This window comes from Eumetopias jubatus, unplaced genomic scaffold (assembly GCF_037043125.1).
Source record: "Eumetopias jubatus isolate StellerSeaLion01/CBP00866 unplaced genomic scaffold, mEumJub1_p1.0 scaffold_16, whole genome shotgun sequence".
Classification (NCBI taxonomy): Eukaryota; Metazoa; Chordata; class Mammalia; order Carnivora; family Otariidae; genus Eumetopias; species Eumetopias jubatus.
The window spans coordinates 52,991,752-53,017,792 of NW_028274822.1; the positions used below are offsets into that span (position 1 = coordinate 52,991,752).

Genomic DNA, 26,041 nt, shown 5'->3' on the forward strand with positions numbered 1-26,041 from the left:
ACATATCAGATAAAGGGCTAGTATCAAAAATCTATAAAGAACTTATCAAACTCAACACCCAAAGAACAAATAATTCAATCAAGAAATGGGCAGAAGACATGAACAGACATTTCTGCAAAGACATCCAGATGGCCAACAGACACATGAAAAATTGCTCAACATCACTCGGCATCCGGGAAATACAAATCAAAACCACAATGAGATACCCCCTCACACCAGTCAGAATGGCTAAAATTAACAAGTCAGGAAACAACAGATGTTGGCGAGGATGCGGAGAAAGAACCCTCCTACACTGTTGGTGGGAATGCAAGCTGGTGCAGCCACTCTGGAAAACAGGATGGAGGTTCTTCAAAAAGTTGAAAATAGAGCTACCCTATGACCCAGCAATTACACTACTGGGTATTTACCCCAAAGATACAAATGTAGTGATCCGATGGGGCACCTGCACCCCAATGTTTATAACAGCAATGTCCACAATAGCCAAACTATGGAAAGACCCCAAATGTTCATCAACAGATGAATGGATAAAGAAGATGTGGTGTGTATATATATATATATATATATATATATATATACACCCACACCCACAATGGAATATTACAGGGCCATCAAAAAATGAAATCTTGCCATTTGCAAAGAACTAGAGGGTATTATGCTAAGCAAAATAAGCCAATTAGAGAAAGACAATTGTCATATGATCTCACTGATATGCCGAATTTAAGAAACAAGGCAGAGGATCATAGGGGAAAAGAGGAAAAAATGAAACAAGATGAAACCAGAGAGGGAGATAAACCATAAGAGACTCTTAATCTCAGGAAAAAAGTGAGGGTTACTGGAGGGGAGGGGGGGTGGGGGGATGGGGTGGCTAAGTAATGGACATTGGGGAGGGTATGTGTTGTGGTGAGCAGTGGGTGTTGTGTAAGACTGATGAATCACAGACCTATACCCCTGAAGCAAATTATACATTTTATGTCAATTAAAAAAATTAAAAAATTTTAAAAATCATACTTTAATGGAATAGTCTTCTCTAACTTGCTTATTTCACTTAACATGTTTGTGAAATTCATCCACACTGATGTGCCTATCAGTAGTTCATCCATGTTCATTGCTGTATGGTATTCTATCATACCATATTGTATATGTACCAAATTTATTCATTTTACTTTAATGAACATTTGAGTTGCATCCTGTTTCTGACTGTTAGAAACAATATTCCTTAGAACATTTTAATATAAGTCTCCCAGTGTACGTGTACAAGATCTTGTCTATGTTCTATATCTAGGGGTGTGATTGACAGGTTTGAGGGTATGTGGACTGTTCAAATGTAAAAAGTAATACAGAATTGTTTTCCAAAGCAGCTGTTCCAGTCTATTCTCCCAGCAGCAGTATATGAGAGTTTCTGTCTGCATTCACCCTAAATAGTGATTGTTGTCAGATTTAAAAATTTTTGTCAATCTTGTAGTAAGTAATGGTATCTACATCTTAGATATATTTTTTTATTATTTTAGTCACCATACATTACATCATTAGTTTTTGATGTAGTGTTCCATGATTCATCATTTACATATAACACCCAGTGCTCATTACAACACGTGCCCTCCTTAATACCCATCTTAAATATTCGGTATTTATTTGCACTTCCATGATATTAATGAGATTGAGCATATTTTTTTATTGGCCACTTGAGTTTTGTCTTTTGTGAAGTGCAGATTCTAGTCTTTTGTCCATTTTTCTGTTGGATTGTCTTTTTCTTGTTAATTTGTTGTTCTTGATTTGTTAAGTTCCTGTATCCATTCTTTATCAGTTACATGTTGCCAACATGTGAGAAGACCTGGAGGAACCCAGGAGAGCTTCAAGAACAGGTGAAGACTCCAGGGTATTTCAGGTGGAGTTTAAGTTCTCCAGACATGGAGAAAATTCCACAGAGAGGGAACAGTTTATGCAACAATTGTATTTGTTGAAGGACCTCCAATCAGCATAATTGGAAAAGGTAAAAAGGAGAAAGAACCACTTTCCCTTCTCAGCTCTCCCCAGGCAAATTAGATTTGCTTCTGGATTTAACATTCTTAGTTTTAATGTGGATGAAACAGATTTGTGTGTTTCTCCAGTTTGGGCTTTCACTATGCTCTTTGAAGCCTCATCTCTGATAAAATACATTTCTGGGCAAGAGGGAGGCGGGAAATTTAGGGAAACCATCCTCTTAAAAAAAAAAAAAAAAGTTGTTTTTGTCATCCAGACTTGCTCCCTTAAGATTTTTGAAGTACCCTAAAGAAGTGTTTAAAACTCCAACCTAAAGAGATTATTAGATTATTCATAATGAATCCATCCTTCAGAGAACAAAATTTATTCGTATTTCCCTGGGCATCATTTAGGAACAGGAGGCAGTTCAAAGCCTGAGATGGATTTTCCTCTTATTTGTTATTTCTACAGTTGACAGATCTTTTTGGCTAAGCAGGGATTTGGCAATGTTGGGTTCTTGATTCCAGCTTTTTCAAAGTACAGTTAAGGAAAATTGTAATTCTGAGGTGACATACGTTTGAAACCTTATTTGGCCCCTATTACCTCATTCATCAGAGCAAGAAGCAATCTGGCTGGAGATCACATGCTGTGGCCCAGGGAGAGGGTGACTCTTATTTTGTTCTCCGACTGACTGGGCCTCAGAGCAGGGTGGAGAAGGACTGAAAATAGTCATTTCTTGGCTGCACTGGTCAGGAGTCAGGAGGGAGGGCCTGTCTCACATGGGTCCATTTACAAGTGAGAAAGAGAAACAAGGTCTCCGGAGGTTGGCCTCACCAGCTACGGTGGATATGATGTGATCAGAGTTGGTTAAGGCCCAAGGAAAACTTTACAGAGGTTTAGATTTATTTATTTACATTTGTTCAGAGATAAAACTGAAGTGTACGCTTCTGTTCTAAGTTTGAGTTTTCAACTTGTTTTCAAGTTAGCATCCCCAGATCCCAGTTCTCTCCCAAATTTAATGCCACTTTCCTCCCTATGTATAAAACGTATGTTAATTCGTTCAACTCATGAAAGTCAGACATCGTCTGCTTTCTTTCACTTATACAACAAATGTTATAAAATAAAGTGCTATGTGTCAGACACTGTGCCGACTATAGGGATAAAATATAAGATGAATTAGAAAGATTTTTCAACAAACATCTATTCAAAACTAATTGATGATGCTGGAAGTCAAAATCAGTGTGACTTTTGGGAAGGATTAATGATTGGAAGGAGCCATGAGGGGCCCTGGGGTGCTGCTCATATTTTGCTTCATGATCTGGGTGCTGGTTACATAGCTCTGTTCACTTCATGAAAATTCATTGAGTCACTATGACTTAGGCACCTTTTTATAAGAATGCTATACTTTGGGGCACCTGGGTGGCTCAGTCGGTTAAGTGTCTGCCTTCAGCTCAGGTCATGATCCCTCTAATGCTTCCCCTGCTTGTGCTCTGTCACTCTCTCTGTCAAATAAATAAATAAATAATAAATCTTTAAAAAAAATAAAGAATGCTATACTTTGATAAAATTCACAGGAGAAAACCATAATCTACAAATATTTATTTATTTTTAAGAATTTTATTTATTTATTTGACAGAGAGAGCATGAGCACAAGCAGGGGGAGGGGCAGTGGGAGAGGGAGAAGCAGGTCCCCACCGAGCAGGGAGCCCAATGCAGGACTCGATCCCAGGACCCTGGGATCATGATCTGAGCTGAAGGCAGACACTTAACCGACTGAGCCAACAGGTGCCCCCATACAAATATTTATTTTTTAAAATCCTTCATGAAACTGGAATCCCTAGTACTAAAAGGGAAGATTCTTTTTGGGTTGAAACACATTGGAACTGAGTTCTGATAGTTTTTTTTTCTAATATTCTTCCTATTTCTCCCAGGAATCCTGGCACCACTTTGCCCTCAAACAGCCCTTTGGAAAGCATATCCTCAGAATAGTCAGGGAATAAAATATTTTGGCTTTTGTATTTTTAAAAGCTAGGGGAAAACATGTAAGGGTGCACTAGAAAACTAAGACACTTCCCTGCTTGACCCCTCAACCTTCTCTGAATATGAAACTCTTGTCTCACCTGTATTTTCCATTAGTCAAAAGATATTAGTAACTTTCATCTGCCCATGGCTTACTATTTATGTTGTTTTAGGTTTTTTAACCAATGAATGTTCAAAGATGTCAATGGGGCCTAGAAAGAGAGTGGCATTTGAACAGACCCTTCCCTGCTCTGCACTATTTAAATGCGCTAGAACCAAGCCAGAGCATTTAAATAGAATGCAGCACCACAGTGCTGTGTTCTTACTTAGCTCCTAAGGATGAGTTTAAGTGATTAAGTGCAAGAAGACAGAGCCAAGGAAAGCTCATGCAAATATCCACCTTCATCAACCAACCAAAGATCCAAGTATTTGGTGCTTAATCAACTTTTTTTTTTTTAATAATACAAACTTCAAAAAGTTACCAAAATGTGCATGAGGTAATCACCGAAGAACTTGATCCGTAGTTTTGACTTACAGAAGACCAGTTCTTTCTCATTTTTGGATTTTATTATTTACATTGACATTTACTAATGTTTTAGCCTTTATAAAGGCTAAACAAACAGCATGGCTTTCAGTTCATTTTAGGCCTCTTAGAGTAACCATATAATTTATTGTCCAAACCCAGGCACTCTTGAAGATGAAAGGAGACACTAAAAGTAATTAATAGTGTTAACTGATCCACAACAGGAGTAACCTGGGACTGACCTGGGGCAAATCAGGACATCTGGTTATTCTACCTATTGTTAGATAAGGGAAAAAGACAACCAGAGTCATTTTGTTTTGTTTTCCACCAGCCTCTACTTCTCTCCTTCCTGTTGAGTACTCCTCAGTCCTACCTGGCCTCTCTGCCTCACCTACCCCCTGGCTACATCTAAGACCACATACCTTAGTCTGGCTACTCTACCAGCTGACCACATTAGAAACATACCAGGTACAACGTCTCATTAATTGCCCCTTCCTCGCTAGCAATCACATTCATTTTTTTTTAAAGATTTTATTTATTTATCTGACAGAAAGAGACACAGCAAGAGAAGGAACACAAGCAGGGGGAGTGGGAGAGGGAGAAGCAGGCTCTGCTTCTTCATCACCTAGCTGTGTAGTTTTTACTATGTTATAGTCTATGTACTGAATGTAATGCTATGTTAAATCATTTCAGTCAATTAAGATGAGAAAGAACCAAATCTGTTTTTCTCTGGCTCCCACATTGTCCGGTACAGTGTTGAATATGCACAAGTTCCTCAATATGCTTACTGACCAAACAAATCTTTTGATGGCCACAAAATTCTAAGAACTTTCCCTTTTCCTCCCAAATGTAACATTTTCTTACTGTTCCTGGACTTGAGTTGAAATACATTCATCCTCGTTATTCATAGATTCTGTATTTGTAAACTGGCCTACTTGCTAAATTTATTTTTAAATCCAAAAGCCATACTTGTAGCATTTTCATGGTCATCTGTGACTTGCGCAGAGAAGCAAACACTTCCTTGCCTGACATGCGCATTCCCTGCTGAGATCCAGCAAGACAGTGCTCTGCCTTCTCTTTTTTCCCTCTCATACTGCAAATAAGTGTCCTTTTCATGGTAAATTTAGTGCCACTTTTTTTTTTTTTTGCATTTTATGCTCTTTGTTGGTGATTTTGCTGTTTAAAATGACCCCCAAGCATAGTGCTGAAGGGCTAGCTAGTGTTCCTAAGCACAACATGGCTGTCATGTGCCTTATGGGAGAAAATACGTGTTAACTTAGTTAAGCTCTGTTCAGGCATGAGTTACAGTGATGTTGGCCATGAGTTCAGTGTTACAGAATCAATAATATGTATTGAAGAAAGAAAATAGTTTATGTAACTAAGTGGGCTCTCCAGAAGGGGGGAGATCATTTTTTGTACTTTGTGTTTTAATGTTTACTTTAAAGAGCTAGGAATGTAAATGCTTTCAGGTAGAAAACCTTTATTTTTGAAAATTGAACAAATGCATCTATGTTGGGAAACCTTTTGCAGGTTGATATGGGGCAAAATATGTAATTATTCTATAGTAAGTTTGTATGAGTAATTTGAAAAAGGCAATTCTTCCTTAAATTTAGTTAATCTGTCTTTAAAAGAAAATTGGATGTAACCATTTTGCCAGATTGATATATTTCTTTTGGAGCATAAAATTTGTGCTGTTGCTGACCAACAAACATAAAATATGGTAACTGGAATTGCCTGTGCACAGCAGTGTGCCTGACTGTGTATAATATAGTAGTGTAGTCTCAGTTATTTCTAAAAGTAATCATGGAAACAAGTATGCTTTACTTTACCTAAAACTTTCCAAATTTAAACTATTTTTGAATGTAAGGGATTTGTAGTATCATTAGCTTGTTGAGCAGAGACTTGCTTTGAATCTCGTTTTCAGTGCTCAGAAACCAGCTGCGGTTACTTTAAGTGCATGAACAGAATGATCACTAGTGGCCTGAGGCCACCATATTACACAGGTATTTGCCACAGATTTCCCCTCTGTCTTTTCTCAGGAGGGCTAAAGATTGTTAAATCTTCACATATGTCTGTGCCACCCCTGCCCGTTTCTCTCTGTATTTAACCAAGGTGTTAAGCGTGACTGTCACAACTGTTATGTTTTCCATTAGGCCAGTGGGATATCATTTGATATTTATCATATTATTGTAACCTGAATTTTACCACCTAAATGTAATGTTCACATGTTCCTACCTACATTAAAATATTTTTTGGTTAGGAAAAAAATAATAATAATATGTATTGAATAAGGTATCTTTAAATAGAAACAACACATAAAACAAGATTATCTATTGACTAGTTGACAAAAAACATTGTGACCAGAGGCTTGTAGGAACCTAACCCTGTACATCCCTAGGAGCAGTTGTCCAGTATTTGCTAATTCGGTGTTGACGGCAACTTTATACACCACACTACATCAAATAATGAGAATTGGCCCTACTTAAATACTTACAACATTGTTTAGAACTGTATAACCTAAAATACTAGAAAGAATGAATTTGCTCATGAATACTATTTGAATGAGCATAGACCAAGATTGTGCTAAAATTTAATGATGTATTTTATAATCATCAAACATATTCTGCCTATTTAAAACATTTTGTTGATTCCAGAATAATCAACTCTTATTCCATAAATAAATGACGAACTACAACATAGTTTGATGTGGCTCATATATGAAGACACTACTGCCTAAGCTATTATAGCTCTCTTGGAAACAAATTGAATTCTAAGAGCCTATTTTTGTCAGTTATTTCTTATGAAGAAAAAAATGTGTTCAAAACCACACCATAAGTGTAACAGCAAAGAATTCTCAAACATATTATTTGGCTATAGGAAGCATTCTTAGAACTAAAAAACATCTGAAAAAAATTAAGCAATATGGAATTAGAAACTAATTTCATCTTTTTGAGAAAGATGTTCACAGTTGAGTTGCCTGATGATCTGAGTTTATTTTTGTAGAGTTATTGATCCTTCCAAAGATCTCATTGAATTGTCCTAAAATAAATTTCTTTCTAGAGGATGAAATCTCCTGAACAATAAACTGAGCTATATGTTTCCTCCTGGGGGGCAATAAAAAAGAAAACTGGGCTGGAAGTCAAGAGCCCAGTATTCCATTCCTGACTATCACATTTAGTCATTCTGAATGAGTCATGCATGTGCTTTCATGACAGCCATTTCTTTGTATATTTCTTACTTAGAAAGAAGAACTATAGTAGGTGGTCAGATGCCCACATCAGTTGGCACAAAAAAAGAATGACAAAGCTCCTGAACCTGACTGCAGATTTGTTGCAGTGCTGACATGGTAACAGTAACAATTGTGAATATTTATCCTCCACTTGCCAGGCACTTGTCAATAATGCCAGGCACTGTGCCAGGTGGTTTACATGTGGTAACCCAACTAATCCTCCCAAGAGCCACACAAGGCATTCCCATTTTCAGAGCAGAAAATAGAGGATAGAGAGGCCTACCAACTTGTCTGAGATCGTTCTGCTAAGAGGGGAGGGTACCCCATTTTGAATAGTACATTAACTCCATTGCATGAGCTCTTAACCACTATTCATTGTCGTGTGTGATTTCAGGCATGATTTTAACTTGTCACAGTTTTGAAGTTCTCATGTGATAGTTTAAAATATATTGGGGGGCGGAGCAAGATGGCAGAGGAGTAGGAGACCTAGATTTCGTCTGGTCTCAGGAATTCAGCTGAATAGGGATCAAACCATTCTGAACACCTACGAACTCAACAGGAGATCAAAGAGGAGAGTAGCAACAACTATCTGAACAGAGAAGTGACCACTTACTGGAAGACTGTTGAATCACAGATCTGTACTTCTGAAACAAATAACGCAACATATTTTAAGAAAAAAGAAAAGAAGATAGCAGGAGAGGAAGAATGAAGGGGAGTAAGTCAGAGGGGGAGACGAACCATGAGAGATGATGGACTCTGAAAAACAAACTGAGGGTTCTAGAGGGGAGAGGGGTAGGGGGATGGGTTAGCCTGGTGATGGGTATTGAGAAGGGCACGTTCTGCATGGAGCACTGGGTGTTATGAACAAACAATGAATCATGGAACACTGCACCAAAAACTAATGATGTAATATATGGTGATTAACATAACAATAAAAAAATTAAAAAAAAAACAAACTGAGGTTTCTAGAGGGGAGGCGGGTACGGGGATGGGTTAGCCTGGTGATGGGTATTAAAAAGGGCACATTCTGCATGGAGCACTGGGTGTTATGAACAAACAATGAATCATGGAACACTACACCAAAACAAATTATGTAATATATGGTGATTAACATAACAATAAAAAAATTAAAAATAAAATATATTAAGTCACACACCACTGATCAATAGAGAGGGATTTGTTCCTGGTATCTCTCAATAAAGAGGATTAAAATAATGGCCATAATCTTAATAATGTCATTGAATCCATCAATTAATAAATAAGATCAGTCTTGGGTTCAGAAGATACTGAGATTTTGAATCTTTAGCTATGTACAGCAAATGGGATAGTCACAAATAAGTATATTAAGAAAAAATTGAAGAAAGCAATTGTTCTTTGTTCTGTTTGGTCTATTTGAGCAAAATCTTTGACAAGACAGGAAAGTAGCTGTTTGTAAATTTTGAAGTCTAGGGACTCACTGAATTCATTCTGAAGGTGCCCAATGTGATGCCTATATCAAATGTAGCTGAACGAAATTGTATCAACCAAACCATAGCATTCCAAAACAGACCAAGCTAGATGGTGCAGTTAATTTTTCTCAGATATTTCTCTTTCCCTACCAAGCTGCATTTCTTTTTAATGAAGGGCATCTTATCATTAACTTATGAATGTGTAAGACATTTTTGTAGGGTGTATTATGTTAGGAATGCTTTGAAATCAAAATTTATTCCATATATCCAGTCTTCAAGGACTTTTTTCCCCCATCATTAGATAAGCAGCACAGAGAAGCAGTAAAGACACCTAAAAGTACACCTAGACATCAGGGGGGAAGTTTTTTTGAGTTCTAGAAAGCAAAGACAAGAAATGAGAAGGATGGGACACCCAGGCTAGTCTTATGACTCTTGACCACATACATCCTAGATGCAAATCAGTTCATCTTGATCAAGCGTCATGTGCTGATGCCTGAATGTGAGGACTGGGGAAAAGTACCCACCTGCTGCCTCTGTAATAGTCACCCACTGTCCTCCACCAGGTAACTGAAGGGGAATATGGGGGTCCTGGGGGCCCAGCAGGCTCACTGTTTCAGATGTGCCCCCAAGTACAGAGCCTGATGGGCATTGTTATCATGACCAACAGTGAGGGAATGGGTTTTAGGAAGTAGGTCTAACTTTGCGTTTTTGCTTTAGCTAAGTTGGTCACGCAGTTGAGAGTGGGAGTTACTATGGGGCACTTTGATTTTAAAAGCAGAAGAAATGCCTACAGATTGTGATAAGAAACTGACCGTTTTCAAGTGGTTGTTTAGAGTAGTTGGCAGCTTATAAAGAATTCACGCTTAATAGCATTTTGCCAACAACTCCCACATTATTCCTTATGGCTGGGGCCACATGACCTGCCTAATGAGTCTGTTTCCTAATGTGCTTAAACTCTCTATCCTCAGGATTCTTCCCTCTGCTTTCTGGAGAGGGCTTTCTGGTTCCCAAGTTTGATGTGTCCCTTCCTGTAGCTAGAGAAGAGAAAGGGAAGAGGGTCCCTTGGGATCTTGGCCTCAAGTCTTTCTGAGAGCCAAAAGTCTTCTCCCATCTTCCCAGAGCAGCCCCACACCAGGTACACATGGGCATGGGTCTCGAGAAACACACGTGAAACAAATATTGTCTCACTTCATTGACTGTACATCAGAAATTTTCCACCTTTAACTGCACAGGAATGCCTGGAAGCTCTATGAACACAGAGCCCAGGTCAGTTTTGGCTCACTTGTGAATCCACAGTATTTTTACACAATGCTTAGCTTATAACAGATGCTCAGAATAAAATTTATGTACTGATAAGTGCCATTTATAACTGATTAAATATAGTGTGGTCATTGGTCCTCAAACTCTTGGACTAGAATACAGTTTCCTAGTATAACTTTAATTCAATGGAAAAGGCAGATTTGACCTCAGCAGTTCAACTCACTCTCAAGTTTGAGAGTTACCTGTACTGAAGAGACATTGTGGTTAGCTGCTGGGTGTAGACATGCATCATTTGTGTTTCCTTCATTTCTGTGCTTTGTTTCTTCCCTATGACACTTCTTGAACAAAAATGGTGTTAGGATGGGGATGATAGGAAGTCACAAAAACAAGATTGGGTTACACAAGACCACTTTTTAGCCAGGTGGCTCTTCTTAAGGCTGGGATGACTTCAGCCCATTATGTGCATGATCTTCCATTAAGAAAGTTCATGGACAGACTATTTCCTTACATGGTGTAATTTTCTGCTTGGCTCCTGTGAAGTTTCTACTTAAGGAATATCCTTTCTTCCATTTGCAAATCAAAAGGTCCAACAACATCAAATCATATTAGAAATAAAATGGACCAATGGCTTCATTTAGGGAACATAGCAAATGTTTACTGTCCATATAACAATCCACAGCCAACAGAAACCTGTTCACTCACAGATACTGTAGTTTATGCAGTCTGCAAATAACCTCACTTTAGTGTTCATTAAAAAAGCAGGTTGATTCAAATACACCCCCCAGCATACAGCATTTTGGTAGGGATTTTATGTAACATTCTTCGGTGGAAGTTGGAGTTGTTTGATCCCCAAAAGAAACTGGTAGAGATTAGTGTAACTCAAGAAATAGGCAGAAAATACACAAGCGAGTGAAAAGACAAACGCCTAGCAGTGTTTGAACTGTTAGGAGCAAATGCAACCATTGTGGCCTTTAATGTTGACAGAAAAAGTTCAGAGTAGGACATCAGAACCAGAGGCTGTGAGATTATCTTTCAAAATGTAGTGTAGCATTTATTAGAATCTGATGCTGTGCTTCGGTAGCTGTTGTGAAGTGTGGGGCTGTCCCCCCCGCTGCCCTGCACGTTCACTTGGCAACTGAAATGGATGCATTAGGCAGAGTTCAGAGAAGAGGACCCGCGTTCATTTCCCGCTAAACTCTGAAGTCCTAATGTGGGGGAATGGCGACGTCCTGCCAGAGGAGGAAACCCGAGTCGGGTCCCTCCGAGGGACTGATAAAGATGTCCCTCACGCCCTCCGGGGAGCCGGCACCCAGGCACCAACAGGCACGACGTGAGGACTGCCAGACTCGCCGACTGCGGCCACATCCCCAAGGGGCGGGGGCGCGCCTGCTGGAAGGTGGGAGGCGGAGTTGCTCCGCTTCTGGGAAGAGACCAAAGGAATGAGTAATTGGAAATTCTGTAACTTAGACCCTTCTCCTAAACTCTTTAGCCCTTTCACCCCAAACCCCCTGCCGAGAGGCAAGGGCACCGGAGACAGGGGGTCGTGGTGGAGGGAGAGTCACGTTTCGGAGAGGGAAGTGAAATAAAGAGGGCGGCACCCGGGGGAACCTGTGCGTCATTGAGGGACCGAGGAGAAGCGCGGGCTCACGGGGTGGAAAAGGAGAAGTGGGAGCGAGAAGCCGGAGGGGGCGGCCGCGGAGTGCGGGTGGGGGCGTCGCGAAGCGCCTGAGCCTCTCCTGCCTTCTCCGGCCGCGCCCCGTCCGCCCGCAGCCCTGCGGCGCCAGACTCGATCCTCAGCGCTCCGGATCCGGCAGGAGGGGCGCGCCCGTCGCGCGCAGAATGTGGCAGCCGACACGGCTCCGGCCCCGCGCGTCCTGGCGCTGGGCGCTGGCGCTGCTGACTCTGGGCGGCGCGGGGCTGTGCCACGCCGGCCCGCAGCCCATGCACCCCGCGCGGCCGGGAGCCAGGAACAAGTAAGTGCGCGGTCCCTCTCCTCGTTCCCGGCACGGAGCCCTGGTCCCCCGCCTCCCTCCCCGACCCGCTGCCGGGTCCTCAGCTGCCCTGCCAAAGACGATGAGCAGCAGCCGGGGGGTCCCCCTTGGGCTGCCCGGGCGGCGCCTCCTCCCGGGGGGCCGCGCGCTCTCCGGCCGGCGCGAGGCGTTCCGGGTTATCTCGCCAGCCCTTCGAGCAATGCTGCCTCCGGGGCTGTGGGGCGTAGGGAGTGTCCCGCAGAGCAGGACGATCAAGAAAATACTCCCAGGAATTACTGAAGCCCCTGGGACCGTAGGTACTTTTCTTTTGCGTCTTTTGTCGGCTAAAGATGCCGGTTCCCCGAAGGCGCAGCCGCGTACCCTCCGGATGGCTGCTTTGTGGGGCTCCCGTCTCCGCAGAGACGGCGGGCTCCCTGACCCTCGCTAGGTCCGCTGCTCTGTTGGCTCGCCTCGCTCTCCCCCAGCCTCATTGTTCTCGGGATTTACACTGTGGCTTCTCGCTCTCTCTCCTTCACCCCAGGAACTGGTGCGCCTACATCGTGAACAAGAATGTGAGCTGCTCTGTGCTGGAGGGAAGTGAGAGTTTTATTCAGGCTCAGTACAACTGTGCCTGGAACCAGATGCCCTGTCCGTCCGCGCTGGTGTAAGTCCTTGAGCCCAGCCCCGGGCGGGGTGCGCTGGGGCCTGGGCGGTGGGTGGCGTCGGAGCGCTGGGCTCCAGCGTAAATCTCTTCCAGGGTGAGAAAACTCAGCAGCTGAAAAGTCTGAGCACTGAGCGCAGTCCCAGGCGCGCTGGCGTGTTTTAGGAGCGTGGGTTGCCCTGAGTGAGCATGGACGATGCGCACGACTTGCGAGCTTGTGATCACCCGGGCACTGGAGGGGTGAACGAAGCCCCCACCCCCACCTCTTTTTTTCTTTCGATTTTATTACTAACATAAGGCAGCTGGACCTAATTAGATCCATATTGTGTGTGCTGGGGCACACAGAAGATTCCAAAATATATACTGCTAAAAACATTGAAATGTAGGATTAGCTGAGAGGTTTGTTGTAGCCCGTGTCCTAAAACAGGCGAGTTTTGTCCAAATGTCCCCATAAAACGGACCTCTTCCAGTGTTGTAGCTCCCTAAACTGAAGTCCCAGCAGTAACTTGCTTAAAGTGAGTCTTTTTTTTTTATAATGTTAGATTTGGGGATTCAGCTAAGAGATTGTCAGGAGAAAATGGTCAACTTTTTGCAGAGAATTAATCATCTTTTTGCTTATAAAGATTTCATCATCTTAAAAGAAAAAGAGGAAGCAATGCAATAGAATACAAATTCCGTTAAGTACATCACACACATTCAATTCTCTTCTGGCAAGCCTTTGTGTTTTTGTGTAAGTCAGTTATCAGAGGATGAGGGATGTGAATCAATGGCTGTTGGGGAACACATGGGATGGTTGAAATTAATTGTTTTCCTCTAAGAATGCATTGTTTGTCTTAGGGCACTGTTGTCATTACAGCAAAGAATAGCCAGTAGGCGGATCTGTCTTTGGCAAAGCAAAGGGACAGACTGAAACTGTACTCCAGGAAACCTTATTCCAGAAGGCAGTAGATGAGCCTTCAGGCTTTGTGGGGTGGAAGTGGTCTCTGGATCATTCCACTTGGGCTCTTGTGGGAACTGCAAACAGGGAAGGGATAATTCCTGTTAGGCCAACAGCAACCACCACCACCACCACCTAGAAGAGACCCCCCCCCCATTTTCGAATAAACAGAGAAACAGGCAGACATGGATTTCTGGCTCCCTACGTTGGATTTGTCAGAGGGGATGCATACTGTCATAGTGCCTGTTATCTCTGTGTGGTAATCTGTAGACCTCACAGTCCATGGCCGGCAGTCAGTGAAAAGAGAACCGAGTAAGATTTTTACAGGGTGGCAGAGACACGAACTAAGTATTCAACACGATTTGAATGGATGTGCTTAAACTTAGAATTATTAGTCAGGAATATATCATTTGTTTCACTCAAGAACTGCATTTTGTGGTTTGCTATAACCTGAAGACTTGTGGCAACTCAGATAAATGAATTTTTCATTTGGGGAGGTCTTGCTTTTCATTTAAAAGATGTTTCTTTTAAATTTTCTGAAATTCTTTTAGTGCTTGCAAAATTAAATGATGATTTAATTGTTGTATTTGACCAAAACTCAGTGGAACAGATCCTTTGTCGTCAGTGAGGAGCAAATCACCTCCAGATCAGCAGGTTAATGAAAGGCAGTTGGAGCATATTTTTGCCACCCAGTGGGAAGGACAAAAATTGCTATAAGAAATGACAGATGTTTCTGTTGTTTTCTTAAATAGAACAAAATAAGTGACCTGGGTGTTTTTCTTCAATAATAGTCACCTAAACAATTCAAGTGTGTTTTTACATTTTAGATACTGCATTGTGTGAAATTTAAAAAATAAGACAGACTGTTTTAGCTGATCAAGCTGGAAATTTTGAAATTAGGTAGTTAATTCAGTCTTGACTTTTTTCTTTCTGTTTCTTTAGAGCTAGGAAAGGAAAGCTTTATCTTATTTTTCAACTACTAAATGATTCCTAAATTTTGATGATTGGTGGATGATGGAAGTCAAAGCCTCTTTATACTTAAAGAGAATGAATGGCTGTTTAACACGGGATTTCCCAGGTGTTTCTGATGAATCCAGAAGCCCCAGTCACTTCTCTCAATTCATGGGCTCGTTGTCAGGTGAGGTCTTCATGATTTGATCCCTAGAACCTGAGCCGTGTGGAAGTGAAAGTCCTTTGGAAACTCATCCTGCAGTTACTGAGGGATCCTTCTCTGGTGGTAGAAGTGCAGGGCTGGAGGTTGGCCGAGATGCTGGAGCTAGAATGCAGTTTGGCAGCTGTGTCCAGCTGAATGCCTGGGAGTGGCAGGTGTGTGCCAGCAAGGCCTTCCGAGGGATGGTGGAGGGAAAGGAGGAAGAGGAACCAGGAAGGGGAGAGAGCAAAGCAAACGTTAGAGGAGGAAACTTCATCTTAGGGACCATGTGCATTTCCAAAAGGGTTAGACCTTGCTCCACTTGCATATATGAAGAACCTTCGATTCCAGATTGTGAATTTGGGCATCATTATGTGAAACTAGGAGCAGAGAGGGTTTTTGTATATGTGGGCATTTTGAGTCATTACTTTTCTGAAACTGTAAAGAGATTTTAGTGTGTCAAGTGCTGCTTTAGGGCTTTTTATTCCATATATGAGGTTATTTAATTCTTGCAACAACCCTTCAAGATGAAAACCATGGTCCCCATTTTGCCAATGAGGAAAGAGAGGCTAGATGTTCCCTAACTTATCTACGGTCACGTGACGGTAAGTGGCTGAGCTGCCCGCAAACCCAGGGCTACTGGGCCTTTGGCCCCATAGCGATGGAGAATGCATTTGTTAACGTTTTAGTGTGTGTCTTTGGTGCATTGCACAGTACTCAACTATTAAGAACAATTACACCTTCTTTCTTATTTCATGGAAGGCAATTCCCATGTAAAAGTGATTGAGAACTGTGTGTATGCATGTGCACATAAATCTTTATTGTGGATTTGCTATGATGCATTGGACTGTATCATTTTTCATACTGTCCACTATGCTATACAGTTTGTTTTTAAAAATTTTCCCCCAGTTTTATTGAGATTTAATTGACATACAGCACTGCATAAATTTAAGGTGGTACAGCATAAGGACTTACATATGTTGTGAAATGATTGCCATAGTAAGTTAACATCCACCATCTCATAGAAACAAAAAAAAAAGAGGAAAAGTCTTTTCCTTGCAATGCAACTCTTAGGATCTACTTTCTTAACAGATTTCAAATCTACCATACAACAGTGTTAACTGCACTCATCATGGTGTACATTACATCCTCAGGACCTTATGTTACAACTGGAAGTTTGCACCTTTGACTGCCTTCATCCAGTTCCCTCTTACCCCACCCTTGCCTCTGTTAACCACAAATCTGGTTTCTTTTTCTGTGAGTTTGGTTTTTTTCTTAGATTCCATGTATAAGTGAGAATATATACCTACATACTATGTATGCCTATAAAATTTGTCTTTTTCTGACTTCACTTAGCATCCATGTCACATGGTAGGATTTTTCTTTCTTTTTAATGGCAGAATAGCATTCCATTGTATGTATATACCACAACTTCTTTATCCATTCTTCAGTCAGCTCTTAGGTTATTTCCATGTCTTGACTATTGTAGATAATGCTGCTGTGAACATGGGGTGCAGAGATCTGTCTAACATAGGGTTTTTGTTTCCTTTGCATATATACCAAGAAGTGAAATTGCTGGATCATATGGTAGTTCTATTTTTAATTTTTTGAGGAACCTCCATCCTGTTTTCCAGAGTGGCTGCACCAGCTTGCATTCCCACCACCAGTGCAGGAGGGTTCTCTTTTCTCCACATCCTCAGCAGCATTTGTGTCTTGTCCTTTTGATGTCTTATTTTAATCAAGTACTCACGGCCTGACTTGGGTGAGAGTACCTCCCCCGGGAGCACATTACTGTAATGGGAGGGGCCACTTCATCACCTCACGTCTTTAGAGCAACTCCATGAGGGCCATCAGCCCCATTCTACAGAAGGTCATGTCGTTAGGAAGGAGCCGACCTGGATCCAAATCCAGTCACATTTCCTGGTCTTAGACTTCCCCTCCACACCGCATGGTCCCTTGCCGTCTGGACCCACTCTCGAGGGTGTGTGAGCGTGATTCCTACCACAGCGCATGCTGGGACATTGGCACCTCTGGTGAGATGGCAGGGAGCGGCGATGGCCTGAGGTTTGCTAGGTCCCCCGCTACACGGATTGGTGGTGTTTGGGTGGACTGCCAGCAGGAGACAGCGCTACCTTCTCCTTCTTGGACTAGGCATGGCTTCCTTTGAGGCATCATTCACGCTTCGTGGCAGTGACTCCGGAGAGTCCACGACCTCCCACTCCGCTGCAGCGGTCCAGCTGACTGCTGTTAGTATTTGAGGCATTTGGGGGCGTCCTGTGTGCGGAGCAGCTGCTCTGTAGGTGAGGACGTCCGGGGGTTCCCAGATGGAAGGCAGGCTTATTTCCGGTATTCGCTTTGCTGGGCTCCGGGGCCGAGGCTCCGTAGGGCGGGGTTTCCTACTCTGCGCCCACAAACTGACTTGGGTTTATCAGCATCTACCCAACCCTGCTCCTGCCCCCTCTTGGGTGTGTTGCGTCTGGGTGGAATTTTTCCTGTGAGCTCTTTGAAAGAATCTCCTCAGTTGGGGGAGGAACTGGGTGGGACCGACGAGGGGGGCCTGTGGTGCTGTGATGAAACGGAAGAATTTGTGAATTTGTAGCAGGTGTGAGCTCTAAGTGCTGAATTCCAGAACTCTTCTAATTCTCCTATTCCAAGGGGGAACAGATGATGGTCATTCAGTTGGAGGAAAAGTTGCTTGTTAGAGAGCAATCTCAGCCAGGGGAAGCTTTTTTTCTTTTTCCTTTTAAACAAAGAACACTTAAGGCAGCGAAAATAATGAGGACTTACATCTTCTAGAGTAAATTCTACAGTTTCTCCGTCTCCAGGAACAGAATTCCATTCAACTGGAAAACGTGCCTCTTGTGGGTATAGCTTTGGGGGAATTCTTTTTCCTTCAGCTTTTACACATCTTGCAATCAGTTGGCTGTTAACAGCTTTGCTCCTTGGCTTTGAGGGTAATTTAAATCAGCTAGCGTCTGCAGAAGGGGAGAACCAGGGCCTTGAGTGGCGGTACCCAGACCCGGAGAGCCGCATGCACTTTCCTCCCTCCTTCGTTGGCCTTCCTTATCAGGTGTTTGGGGCTACATCTGTGTTGCTGCCCTAGCGTCTTCTGATCTTCCTTTCAAGCTTCTTTGTATTTTGTTTTTTCCCCTCTTCTTAGGCTCCTGGTAGATCAGATGCTAGGTTTGTAGAGCCCTTCCACAGTCATTATGTTTTTCTCATCACAGGCTCAGCCAGATTACGGACAGAGACGGGGGTGGGGGTTCTTAGAAGAAGTTTATGGTTATGGGCTACATTTTCCACCTTTCTTATCTTGGAGAAAAACTAATGGGATTCAAATAGAGCTTATGGTCTCAGGAAAAACAGTTGCTTTTCGTTAAGCCTCCTTTTGGTCCCACTATTTGGTCTTTCTCCACTGATCTATTCTTCTCTGTTGGCACTTGGTAAATGAACTAAAATTCTGAGGTAGCCAGGAAAGGGGAGGTAAATGGGAGCCAGCATCCCCTGAGGTAGTACCTCTGGGCAGACTGATGTGGCCAATGTGTTCTGGAAGAGGAAATAGAAATCTTGGCTTCTGGCCTGAGGTCTACCTCCGCCACCGAGCTGTGTGACTTCAGGTAAGTCCCTCAGCCTCTCTGAGGCACATTTTCCTCATCTCTGCATTACTGGTGAGGTACCATAGCTGAGAGAACTTTTAAAAGTGCGCTATCACAGGGGATGGTGTAACTGGGTGATGGACATTAAGGAGGGCACGTGATGGAATGAGCACTGGGTGTTATATGCAACTGATGAATCACTGACCTCCACCTAGGAAACCAATAATACATTATATGTTAATTAATTGAATTTAAATAAAATAAATTAAAAAATAACTCAACTTGGTAAAAAGAAAAGTACACTAAGTGTCGGGTACACTTAGCAGGAATGCCTCATGAACATTCCTTATTCTCATCATTTGGAGTGTTGTTGCCTCAAAGGTGGGCTTATGGTTGAAGGCTTTGAATTTGAAGTTAATGCTTTTGGACATGTTAGAAAAAGATGGAAGTGCTAAAAAATGAAATAAACTCCATACACGAAGATAATAATTAAGTAAATGAAATGAATAAAATCCGCTTCCAAACATGAAGTTAACTTAGAGATTGTTTTGGAAGCAGAGCCAGCAATGGTTTCTTTGGGGAATGCAAGTCAATGATTACGGTCGATTTAAAGGAAATGTTCCAGGGGTGGTGGGCACTGGCTGCTGGTTCTGCGGGTGTGTGCGTGCCCGTGGGAGCTGAGTAGAGAGCCCGCGGTCGTTCCAGGTTGCGTGGGTGGCAGTGAACTCTGCCCATCCTCCGGCCACCTTTCAGCCAGCCACAGCTGGCTCTAAACCTTTGCCTTGAGGAAGAAAGTCCTCTTCCTCCGGTTGATAACAGCAGGATGTTACTAACGTGTACCAAGTGGGAATAATACAGTAAGTACTGCACAGCACAGTTACCCAGTGTTTTACATACTGGTTTTTAAAACCTAAAGCTGACAGACTGTACCAGTGTTCAGACGACGTACAGACTGTCACCCAAATGTTCTGACTTCTTGTTGGTCCAAACAAACACTGACTTGGTTTTTTTTTTTTTTTAACAACTCAGAATTAACTGCTTCTGTCCTTGATACTGCTGTTTTCTGGACTTAAAAATAACAAAAAACCACTTGATTAAATGATGCGAGCCTGACTTCTCCCGAAGAAAAGTTTTCCTGGACAGCTTGAGAAAGGAACATCATAGCTGTCAACGTGACAGTAGTTCCCATTGGAGGAAAATAATGAAATGATTAAAATGAAACTCACCAAGAAGTTTTCTTCTATCTTTCCTGTTTTAAAGTGGTGATGTGTGGCTGGACAAAAGGAGGGGTGGTTCAAACCAACCAAATCCCTCGTTTGAAAATGCTGTAGAAGCAAATTTTTCTGGGTGTGTTAGGACCCAGCTGTTCTTTCCCCCCACCCCTCCCCACCACTTTCCACTAAGAAAATATTAGATTAGGGAATACGCCTAAACATTATTCTCTGCAGCGTCAGCCTTTCAGGACAGTGTATTTTACTAGGCATTTGCTTAAGAGACCAATGGCTTAGGTGAAGCCTTCTCACACTGGCCATTTCGATGAAAGGGAATTCACTATGAGACCTCTCAACTTTTTCCTCACATTCTCTGGCTTCATAGACATTTGTGATTGTATGGGGTCTGCTGAATGGGCTTTATTCAGTTATCTTTTCCAGAGCTTTGCTCACAGTCCATTATAAAACAAGGTTCTAGAGATTTCCTTTTTGCTTCAAGTTGTTTCTCTACAGCTACTCAACAGGGATGCTATTGAAGGATCATGGGACAGGGACGTAGATTTTTTTTTTCTGAACTATAGAAATGCCACTTGTTTTTCTGCTGAGGTTTTCCATGTATCTTGAATTTTTTATTTAAATGCAATTAGCCAATATATAGTATATCATTAGTTTCAGAGGTAGAGTTCAGTAATTTACCAGTTGCGTATAACACCCGGTGCTCATCACATCATGTGCCCCCCGTAATGTCCAGCACCCGGTTACCGCCTCCCCTCAGCAACCCTCAGTTTGTTTCCTTTGGTTAAGTCTCTTATGGTTTGTCTCCCTCTCTGAAAACAGAGCCCCAAAGCTGTGGTTGTGATTGCAACAGAACCCAGGGCGGGGTGAGTTTCACAATCCAGCCATTTGCGGGAGATCTTTTCACCATTAAAAGTGTTTCTCTGGCTTGTGTTGGTGTCAACGCCAAGAGCTCTCCCGTGCCGGGGGAATGGGGCCTTGGGCAGGGAGGCAGAGTTGAGCCTTTCTGAATATTTTGAACATTCCAGAATCTCGGGTCTGGCCGGCCATCCTGACAGGGTTCGGGCCTGGTTCATGCATCAGGGGGAGTGCGTTGGAGATTCCTCAGCTGCTTTCGGCCGGGACAGCAGCTTTCCAGGACCACAGTGCCAGGTCAGGGGGTCTGGCTCAGTCATGATCAACGAGGCACCCTTTTCCCATCACAATACGCTGCATCATCTTTTGGCAACTCACAAGATATTTGGGAGTCATTCTGTTGCATGATTGCAAAAACAGCAAAAAGAACACAGATTCCTTGCTCACTGATGGTGCAGGAGGGAAGGCAGAAACACCATCTATGGCTTGTTTCCTGAACTAAATAGCACAGCAGCTTCTAAACACTCTTTGTCAGAATTGTCACTGGGAAAATAATCCCAACGAGTAGGCACTCTGTCATATTTTCTTTCTTTCTTTTTTTTTTTAAAGATTTTATTTGAGAGAGAGTGAGTGAGAGAGAAACCATGAGCGGGAGAAGGGGCAGAGGGAGAAAGAGAAGCAGACTCCTCATTGAGCAGGGAGCTCTATGTGGGGCTTAATCCCAAGACCCTTGGATCATGACCTGAGCCGAAGGTAGGCACTTTACTGATTGAGCCACCCAGGTGCCCCTTGTCATATTTTCAAAATGCTAATTTATGTCTTTGATGTTTTGTGTGTTATTTTGCACAAAATGGCAATTTTATTTGTTTTTACACAATGGCAATTTGAAGACAGAAAAAATTCTGTTTTGACTGTCTTCCTTAGTCAATGATCCATACCTTGAAAAGTACAAAAACAAATATTAGGTCTAAAATCCCAACAGATACAGCAAATGGTTGTGTAAAGAGTAATCTGATACATTTTAAAAAGAAAACCCAAAACTTTAGTTAAATCCTCATTTTAAAAAACTCTAATGATGTGGTTTGGGTTTCTATTTAACTGAGTTCTATTATTGCATTGTCAAGACACGACAAGATAAGACTATCTGGTGCTCGATTTCATGGCCCTGAAGAGATTTTAAACACCCTAATGCAGAAATGCGCACGCGTGTGTGTGTAATATATATTATCTAAAACAGCTTTATCGAGGTATAATCTACATAAATAAACCATACGTATTTAAAGTTGTATAATTAAGTGCTTTGATGTGTATGGACCCATGAAGCCAACATCACCGTCAAGATATTGAACATATCCATCACCCCCAAAACTTTCCTCACACCCCTTGGCAATCCTTTCATCTGGTTTCTCCCCACATACTCCTCAGGCAGCTGCTGATCTACTTTCTATCACCATAGATGTTTGCATTTTCTAGAGTTTTATGTGTAAGTACTCATATAGTATATACTCTTATGTTAGCCTTTTTTCATCCAGCATAATCATTTGGATGTACATCCATGTCATACTATGTATCAATAGTTCATGACTTTGTATTGTTGAGTAGTAGTCCTTTGTATGTGTGGACCACTATTTGTATATAGTTGTTTTATAGCTGAGGACTTGTGGCAAAATGGTGTGGAAAATCATTTGTATTGATAGTAAGGTTACTTCTCTGATTTTTCTGAAGACAAATTAGATGCTAACAGATGTATAACAGATGTAGGGCACTAGATAAAACCATAGTGGATGGAGTAAGAAAAACACATTTCATGTTTAGAGCCCTAGAAAATGTTGGATTGAGGCTACATAATTAGCTTAAGCCATTTAAGTTGGCAGAAAGCTCAGTAAGGGTTAAAGGAGGTTCATTTGGAAAATGTTGGTTACTCCGTTTCATTAAACAAATATTTTTGAGGAAGGCCTCCGTCTGGCCCAGGACTAGGCCCCGTGGGGACAGGACAGAGCAAGGAACCCGACCCCTCTCTTGCCCTCAAGAAGTTCACATCCAGTCAGTGAATGAGACATAGACAGAAATAATTACAATATGAAAGGTAGAAATGAGGGTTGCAGTACAGAAGTACAAGTAGCCAAGGATGTTCCGAGATGGAAGGAATTACTTCGGCCAGGAGGACTCTGAGAACCTGTTTGCAGGTGGTGGTGATGTCTTAGCAGGGCTTTGAAAGATGGTTCCCGTTGAGTATGTGCAGTTTCGAGAGGACACCAGCAGAAAACAAGAGAACGTGGGCTAGGGCCTGGAGGTGGGAAGCGAAGGGGCATCTGTGGGGAAGTACTGTGTTTGCAGGGCTGCATCCTCCTGAGGGCTGAGGGAAGGCTCTGCTCCGGGCTGCTCTCCCTGCATGTAGATGGCCACCTTCCTCTGTGTCTATCTCATCCTTTCCCTCTGTGTGTCTCTGTGTCCCATTGGATTAGGGCCCATCCCAATGGCCTCATTTTAACTTGATTACCTCCATAAAGACCCTATCTTTAAATCAGGTCACATTCTGAGGTACTGGGTAGGGGTGAGGACTCCAACATATCTTTTTGGGGGGACACAATTCAACCCATAACAACCAGTTTTGGGAGGTTGAGCTTTATCATTTAGGCAAAGGGGAATCAGGGAAGGCTTTTGATTTGGGACACCATCGGAACCTTGCTAATGCTGATCAGGCAATTTTGCAAAACAGATCTGAGAGGGGGAGCGTGGGGTGGGGGTGAGGGCTGGTGGGAGGGGCCCTGTGGGGAGACTGGCTGCAGTCTATGCAGAACCTGTGGTGGGGGAAGCAGACCTGGCCATGAAGAGGATGGGAAGCAGCAGCCCAGTCGAATGGCCAGGTGGCCTCTCCTCTGCGCGGATTGAGGATGCATGAAGAACTGTCATGGGGTGATCTGTGTAGTGTGTTGTCAAGGGTATTGATATAAAGGACCACGTGTGTGAAGGAAGACACATCAGTTCAAGGACTGTCATTTGAAGGTTATGGCAGGATTGCCTTTATCCACGGGACAATCACCTCATTATTCCTCACCTTTGGTCAGGAACCAACTATAGTTCTTCACATGGGCAATCGAGACCATTATTATGGAAGGAACCCATAGTTTTAGCCTTATTGCAAACTTGTGCGTTACGGTAAATTTTTGTATGCCTGCATGCACACGACACACGGAGTGCATGCATATCATTTATATAAAGCTTTATAGTTTCACAGTTTTCACAGAAATTTTATTTTTCCAATACTTGAGAGGTAAAAGGGGGGGGCAAATATTAAAATGCCAATTTGTTTATTTAAATTTTAATTTAGATTCTAGTTAGTTCACATATAGTGTAGTATTGGTTTCAGGGATAGAATTTATTGATTCATCACTTACATACAACACCCAGTGCTCATCACAACAAGCGCCCTACTTAATACCCATCACCCATCTAGCCCAACCCCCACCCACCTCCCTCCATCAACCCTCAGTTTGTTCTCAATAGTTAAGAGTCTCTTATGGTTTGCCTCCCTCTCTTTTTTTTCCCTTCCCCTATCTTCCTCTGTTTTGTTCCTTAAATTCCACATATGAGTGAAATCATATGGTATTTGTCTCTGACTGGCTTATTTCACTTAGTATAATATACTCTAGTTTCATCCATGTTGTTGCTAATAGCAAGATTTCATTCTTTTTGATGGCTGAGTAATATTCCATTGTATATATATACCATATCTTCTTTATCCATTCATCTGTCCATGGACATCTGGGCTCCTTCCATAGTTTGGCTATTGTTGATAGTGCTGCTATAAACATTGGGGTGCATGTGCCCCTTCAAATCAGTATTTTTGTATCCTCTCAGTAAATACTTAGTAGTGCAATTGCTGGGTCATAGGGTAGCTCTATATTTAACTTTCGAGGAACCTCCATACTGTTTTCCAGAGCAGTCTTACCAGCTTGCGTTCCCACCAGTAGTGTAAGAGGGTTCCCCTTTCTCCACATCCTTGCCAACATCTGTTGTGTCCTGTGTTGTTAATTTTAGACTGACAGGTGTGAGGTGGTATCTCATTGTAGTTTTGATTTTGAGCATCTTTTCATGTGTCTGTTGGCCATCTGGAAGTTTTCTTTGGAAAAATGTCTATTCATGTCTTCTGCCTATTTCTTAACTGGATTATTTGTTTTTTGGGTGTTGAGTTTGGTAAGTTCTTTATAGATTTTGGATACTAACCCTTTAGGTCCTTTGCAAATATTCTCCCATTCAGTGGGTTGCCTTTTAGCTTTGTTGATTATTTCCTTCACTGTTGATTATTTCATTCACTGAACAATGATTAGTTCATTTTTGCTTTCATTTCCCTTGCTTCAGGAGACATATCTATAAAAAAGGTGCTATGGCTGATGTCAAAGATGTTACTGCCTGTGTTCTCTTCTAGAATTTCCTGTCTCACATTTAGGTCTTTAATCCATTTGGAGTTTATTTTTGTGTATGGTGTAAGAAAGTGATCCAGTTTCTTTCTTTTGTATGTTGCTGTCCCATTTTCCCGACACATTTGTTGAAGAGACTTTTTTCCATTGGATATGCTTTCCTGCTTTGTTGAAGATTAGTTGACCATCAAGTTGTGGGTCCATTTCTGGGGTTTCTATTCTGTTCCATTGATCTATGTGTCAATTTTTGTGCCAGCAATATACTATCTTGATGATTATAGCTTTGTAATACAGCTTAAAATCTGGAATTGTGATGCCTCCAGCTTTGCTTTTCTTTTTCAAGATTGTTTTGACTATTCAGGGTCTTTTGTGATTCCATACAAATTTTAGGATTGTTTGTTCTAGCTCTGTGAAAAATGCTGGTGGTATTTTGATAGGGATTGCTTTAAATGTATAGATTACTTTGGGTTGTATGGACATTTTAACAATATTCTTCCAATCCATGAGCATGGAATGTTGTTCCATTTCTTTGTGTTATCTTCAATTTCTTTCATAAGTGTTCTATAGTTTTTGGAGTATAGGTCTTTTACTCCTTTGGTTAAGTATATTCCTAGGTATCTAATGGTTTTTGGTGCAGTTGTGAATGGGATCAATTCCTTGAGTTTTCTTTCTGCTGCTTCATTACTGGTGTATGGAAATGCAAGACATGGGGCATCTGGGTAGCTCAGTCGGTTAAACATCTGATTCTTGGTTTCGGCTCAGGTCAGGATCTCCTGGGTTTTGAGAT

General features: G+C 42.1%; 1 protein-coding gene across 1 annotated transcript in view; it reads left to right on the forward strand.

Moving 5' to 3' along the window:
• The first annotated feature begins 12,102 nt into the window (after positions 1-12,102).
• Positions 12,103-26,041, forward strand: part of EMILIN2 (elastin microfibril interfacer 2) — a 49,463-nt gene continuing 35,524 nt past the window's right edge. The window contains exons 1-2 of the mRNA XM_028092360.2: positions 12,103-12,411; positions 12,950-13,072. Of these exons, the coding sequence (XP_027948161.1) occupies positions 12,278-12,411; positions 12,950-13,072 (257 nt within the window). The 5' untranslated portion in view covers positions 12,103-12,277. The remainder of the gene's footprint in view (positions 12,412-12,949; positions 13,073-26,041) is intronic.